At 36.9% G+C, this 6,518-nt stretch overlaps 1 protein-coding gene across 1 annotated transcript; it reads right to left on the reverse strand.

Annotated features, from left to right (window-relative positions):
* Positions 1-219: 219 nt before the first annotated feature.
* PAP14 (purple acid phosphatase 14) lies at positions 220-5,681 on the reverse strand. The gene is made up of 4 exons (XM_088963472.1): positions 5,244-5,681; positions 4,310-4,701; positions 3,707-4,157; positions 220-410 (listed from the first exon to the last, which is right to left on the reverse strand). Exons 1-4 carry the CDS (start codon positions 5,584-5,586, stop codon positions 376-378), a joined length of 1,221 nt encoding a protein of 406 aa, XP_088819598.1. The 5' UTR covers positions 5,587-5,681; the 3' UTR covers positions 220-375.
* Between the last annotated feature and the right edge of the window lie 837 nt (positions 5,682-6,518).

The raw sequence follows: 6,518 nt of genomic DNA on the forward strand, positions 1-6,518 counted from the left end.
TTTTAATGGATTGAATTAAATTTGGACTGAATTGGGTCAATCCATTTGTAGGTGGACTCACATTGGACTGGATCGGGTTGGACCAAATCCAGTCCAATTGACACCTCTACGAAGGCCGGCCATCTAAGCTACCTGGAAGACCGGATGTCATCAGGATCTCTTTAGATGACTCCTAAAGTGGATAAGAGCAACCATCCCACAAAATGGAACATCAAATAATTTGTCCGTTAACGCAACTTTAACAAATTTTCTTTTCAATATCAATATCCATTCAAACTTCCGTAAAACTGCTACAATAGAAGAGAACAATATAGTGATACACATTATAAAACTGCTTTTAAAATGTAATTACGACTCCCACCCTCTTCTTGCCACTCAATGGCCATTGGAAGTTCTTTTCCGACGCCTCCCTGTTTCAATTTAATGTGAACATATACATCAAAGTGAGATCTAATCACGTACATATCAAAATCAACGACACATTCTATTTTATAATCATTATTTTAAAAGGCTGTTGAGGCAAGGCCAAATGCCTAAGACTGAGGGTAAGATAAAAAGCCTGGGCCTTTGGCCTTGAGTTGTTTGATACAAACGCTTTGCGCCTTTGGCTTCAAAATATTCTAAGCTTTGGGCCTTAACCATTTGGCATGCTAATGTTAAATATGAAGTTTATATGTAACTAAAAAAGAAATTTAAGAAAAAAAGAATGTTTCGTTTTGTATACATATATATGAACAATAAACTTGTTTTTTTGTTAATATTATCCATTCTTCATGCTTTATTATTGACCACTTGCCCACTTACCCTATATTTGATGATCTATTTTGCATTATATAGGTGGTCATTCTTTAATAATGCATGCACATACAAAAAACGAAATGAGAATGCTTTACTCTTAAAACATATTTGATTCATACCCCTGAAAGGTTTGACTATATTATTTTATTCTAATGTTTAGATTTTAGGGAAAAACTTCTATTGTTCATGATTTATTATTGCCCACTTGCCCACTTACCCTATATTTGATGATCTATTTTGCATTATACAGGTGGTCATTCTTTACTAATGCATACACGTACAAAAAACGAAATGAGAATGCTTTACTCTTAAAACATAGTTGGTTCATACCCCTGAAAGGTTTGACTATATTATTTTATTCTAATATTTAGATTTTAAGGAAAAACCTCTATTGTTCATGCTTTATTATTGCCCACTTGCCCACTTACCCTATATTTGATGATCTATTTTGCATTATATAGGTGGTCATTCTTTACTAATGCATACACGTACAAAAAACGAAATGAGAATGCTTTACTCTTAAAACATAGTTGACTACATTATTTTATTCTAATGTTTAGATTTTAGGGAAAAACTTCTATTGTTCATGATTTATTATTGCCCACTTGCCCACTTACCCTATATTTGATGATCTATTTTGCATTATACAGGTGGTCATTCTTTACTAATGCATACACGTACAAAAACGAAATGAGAATGCTTTACTCTTAAAACATAGTTGGTTCATACCCCTGAAAGGTTTGACTATATTATTTTATTCTAATGTTTAGATTTTAAGGAAAAACCTCTATTGTTCATGCTTTATTATTGCCCACTTACCCTAATTATATAGGTGGTCATTCTTTACTAATGCATACACGTACAAAAAACGAAATGAGAATGCTTTACTCTTAAAACATAGTTGATTATATTATTTTATTCTAATGTTTAGATTTTAGGGAAAAACTTATATATTAAATTCTAACCATACAATGCTCAAAGTATCAATACAATATGCCATTGTATCTTGGGGGTACCGATATCTATTTTTATAGTATCGATACAAACATTGATACCACAGCCAATAAAACAACAATCAAATTAGTTAGGGTTGTCAACGGGTCAATTTGGGGTCGGAACCAGGTAGAACCGGTCCCAGAACCAATAGGAGAACTCGTGGATCTGAAACCAACCCAGACCCTATAGGGTTTGGAATTCTGGACCCAGAACCAAACCAATTGGTTCTTGGGACAATCGGGTCCAACCCGATGGACCAGATTTTGATATGTATGCTAATAATACCCCTGCTAAAAAATGCAATAAAAACCCTGTAAAAACCTAAAATGCAATGAAAACCCCGCTAAAAAAGAAACCAATAAAAAAGAATAATAAATTAATAACTGTATTTTTCTATTGTTCATGATTTATTATTGCCCACTTGCCCACTTACCCTATATTTGATGATCTATTTTGCATTATACAGGTGGTCATTCTTTTTACTAATGCATACACGTACAAAAAACGAAATGAGAATGCTTTACTCTTAAAACATAGTTGGTTCATACCCCTGAAAGGTTTGACTATATTATTTTATTCTAATGTTTAGATTTTAAGGAAAAACCTCTACTGTTCATGCTTTATTATTGCCCACTTGCCCACCTACCCTATATTTGATTATCTATTTTGCATTATATAGGTGGTCATTATTCTAATCTTGGGGGTACCGATATCTATTTTTAAAGTATCGATACAAACGATTGATACCACAGCCAATAAAACAACAATCAAATTAGTTAGGGTTGTCAACGGGTCAATTTGGGGTCGGAACCAGGTAGAACCGGTCCCAGAACCGATAAGAGAACTCGTGGATCCGATACCAACCCAGACCCTATAGGGTTTGGAATTCTGGACCCAGAACCGAACCAATTGGTTCTTGGGACAATCGGGTCCAACCCGATGGACCAGATTTTAATATGTATGCTAATAATACCCCTGCTAAAAAATGCAATAAAAACCCTGTAAAAACCTAAAATGCAACGAAAACCCTGCTAAAAAGGAAACCAATAAAAAAGAATAATAAATTAATAACTGTATTATATATATATATATATATATATATATATATATATATATATATATATAATATAGAAAGAGATCGGATCGGGTCCAACTCGGTTCTGGACAATGTGGACCTGGTTTCGACCCGATAATAATTGAGAATTTTTTTAAGAACCTGAACTGATCCATCAGGACAAGTTCTGGAACCAGCCGCCCCAATCGGTCCGGTTCCATTGGGTCTATCGGGTCTGACCCGACCCATTGACAGCTCTAAAATTAGCTAATCCGCTCCGGTCAATAGGTCAGGTTTGTTGATTAATTCTTCGATTGGAATACAGTCATAATGAAAACTAAATGCAATAGCCCTTCCATAACTTGGAAGAAATAAAGAAAAAGTTAATCCGAAATGATTCTGTTTTTTTTTTTTTCTTTTTTTGGGCCATTACTTATACACCCGCTATAGTTTTCGATATATACAAAAACTATTCTCTAACTCTGAAACTCCCCTATAGTTTGCAACAACTAAATTAATCTTCCATTACGAACCATTTATGTTTTCATCTAGTAACCTTTTAAAATGAGTGGAAAATGTAAAGGGGCATGAGCTAATGTTTTTTTATTTTTTATTTTTTATTTCAAGAACATTCCTAATAATTTTTATGATAGTTAAACATCCCTAAAATTTCTCATATCAATCTTCTGAAACAAAACCCGCTTAGACGATGGTAAGGAAGCATTGGCAGGCTGCAATTATGCTAAGTGAGAGATGATTTTTCTAAACTATGCCAAATGAGTAAATAACTTGATTGTAATATAACTTTGGGGCTTAGAAAAGAAAAACTAAACATAGAATAACCAGGAAGAAGCTTACCTGAAGAGCTCTTACTCCACAGAATTTGAGCATCTATGACAGAGAGGCGATTGTCATCTAGGCGTTTCCATGTTCTAATAGACTTGACGGCTCCCCAACTCCCATTGTCTGTTTTCTCTAACGTTGCTAGTACCACCCTTGCCCTCCTCGCCCATCCTGCCTTGCCATAGGCATGGTATCCAAATCCTCCAGCATAACAAAGATGTATACCCGTCAACTGCCCACAGAAGTCATTCAGGTGATCATGACCCGTAAAGACGGCCTTCACATCCCCTGCTTCCAACAGAGTGGGAAAGAAACCTGAGTTCACCGAAGCTGAACTGATACCTTCCTGTCTCACACCGGTGTAGTTTGACAAGTCCAACATAGCATATTCAGGCAATGGGATGTGAAAGTACACAAGCCCTGGAGCGGGTGTTTTCTGGGCCTCTGGTTTGTTCTTGTATGCTCCCTGCACAAAAATAAATAAATAAATGAGCAACAAAATGGAGTAACTGATGGGAGATATGGATGCGTACCAACATGCTTGGACAAGGGTTACAATAAAGCAAGTATGTGCAGTGAAAGCTAATAATAAGATGAGAACGTTAAAAAAGGACATACCTGTAGCTTATAAGAAGTGCGTTGAAACCAAAGCTGCTGCGAGGGTTTGATCCAGCCATAACCAGGAACGGAAGGAACGGTGGAGTAATCTCCGCTGTCGAGGAAGTAGAGGTTGAGAACCGACTTGTTTTGGAGAGTAGAACCCTCAACCCCGCCTACCTCCAGGTTGTAGTTCCCGAAGCCATCGATGATGTGGGCCGGAGGATTGAGCCGAGACAAGGTGCCCTTCATGCCAACAATGTGTTTCATGACTCCTTCCCTGGATAGCGTGGATTCCTGGTCGTGGTTTCCTAGAATTGCAGCCCATGGGATTTTGGACGTGATCGCTGGGGCAAATGCCGCATTCAAGGATTTCGCTGCATCCGTTGCGTCGAAGCCAAAGATGTTGTCCCCTGATTCAATAACTCGCCCGAGTCAACTCAGCAGCCAATAGCAGAGTTAAGGATTTTTCTTTCACTCTTCCAAAAAAAAAAAATTCTTTCACCGATTCACTCAGCATGTTTATTGTTGCCCGCCTTTCCGCTTTACATCGCCTAGATGCTAGATCAGGCACTTTTTCCATTTTTTTAACAGTTTAAAATCTGGTCCACATTCTTGAGGGGTGACAGACACTAAGCCCTTCGAGTCCGGAATCTGTTATATTTCGTGGTTTTGTTTTTCATTCTTACTATCTCCTCGAAACAAATTTAAAATAGAAAATGGATCAGGTTTTTGAGTTTCCTCTCTCATGGTTATAATGTAATTGTCAGCATAAGAACAGCACTACACTTTGTATCTATATCTCTTATGGGCTTGAGCAGCCAAATTATCAACTATCAAGTCATCGGCATCTATTTATCTGTTTATTTATTGTTCTAAATCCTTGAAAAGAAACAAAGGTATGTTGGGAGGAGTTTAAATTCAACGAGTATGAGAAAAGAAGACGAAAAGGTACCGGTGAAGGCGATGAGATCGGGATTCTCGAGTCGAATCATGCGCTCGAGGAAGGCGGTTGTGTTGAGATCGGAACAGGTAGCCACCTGTTCCGGCAATACGTCTTCACAAAGTGTTGTTTTTCCATCAGCATAGTGCATATCCGCAACTTGTAGGATCTTGAACTCCCCATTTCGGCGGAAACGGAGCTGAGGAGTTGTTGGTGAAGCAAGGGCAGTATTTGTATATGGCTTTCCTGCGGCAGACAATACCGAGATAGGGTGAAAGCAGAGACAGATAAAGGGAAAGTACAAGTAGAGGTAGAGTGAGGAGCCACACAGGGAAGACCAAGGTTTTGATTCCATGATCGCTGATTTTGCCTTTCTTGAAACAAAGGCACGAGATATGATATTCTCTCTCTCTCCCCCTTTTCAAAGGTACTCTTATCTGTCAATTATTTAAAATATAATTCTTGCCGTTTAGATAAAAAGACTTTTTTTATCCTTAATTATTCTTTAAACTTTTAAAACATGCCACTGTTTAGCAATTTTGCCACTTAAGCAAATCTTTTAAGTTGAAAGAGCTTTAATCTTTTAAGTTTTTCTCCACGAAAACAGTCGTGGAAAATTTTGAAATGGTTGTTTTGAAAACTTGCATCTAAATTGAGTCCTAAACTACATATTAACGCAGATCATCTGATTTTCTGGAATAATTTCAGAGTTGTAATAGGTGCTTTTGCACTGTCCAATTGACAAAATGACAAGTCAGATTAATTGGTTGCATTCATCCAATTAGAATAAAACAAATGATACACATTTCGAGTTGATCGCATGCTTTTCGCACCGCTGTCTAGGATTCAAAAACTAAAATTTCAAATGCTTGTACACCAGTCTATGGAGGCGACTGAAAGAAAATATTAAAGAAAACTAGTTATCTCTTCGACTTGAATGAAGATACTTCTGTTTCATTCTTTATTGAATTGAAGCAAATTCTGGAAAATGGTTGAAATGTCAGCTTCAAAATTCTGGTCTTTCCGTCTGAATGAAGTGTTCGATCTTTGATGTTGTCATTTTAATTTTCTCTAGTCTTGTGTGTTGACTTAAGCTTCCTCCACGTGTAAGGGGACATGGAGGGCCACATTATTTTTCCCTCGAAAATGTTATATTTAAATAATAATTCTATGACAAATGTATGACACAAAAGTTGTCAGATGGCTTAGCTGGTAATATTCGGTGGAAATAGTTGCCAGTTGTCACTGACTTGAAAACTTGTGTGACTGAATTATTGGAGGTTGTAA

Source organism: Nelumbo lutea, chromosome 1, assembly GCF_056320005.1.
Source record: "Nelumbo lutea isolate HS-2025 chromosome 1, American lotus-T2T, whole genome shotgun sequence".
Taxonomy (NCBI): domain Eukaryota; kingdom Viridiplantae; phylum Streptophyta; class Magnoliopsida; order Proteales; family Nelumbonaceae; genus Nelumbo; species Nelumbo lutea.

Bases quoted from the DNA above. Each gene is read 5' to 3' on its own strand.
- PAP14 (XM_088963472.1), bottom strand. From the start codon at position 5,586: ATGGAATCAAAACCTTGGTCTTCCCTGTGTGGCTCCTCACTCTACCTC. The intron at 4,702-5,243 runs GTACCTTTTCGT...TTATTGAATCAG, and splicing joins CGATCTCATCGCCTTCACCG to GGGACAACATCTTTGGCTTC. The intron at 4,158-4,309 runs GTATGTCCTTTT...ATTTTTGTGCAG, and splicing joins GCACTTCTTATAAGCTACAG to GGAGCATACAAGAACAAACC.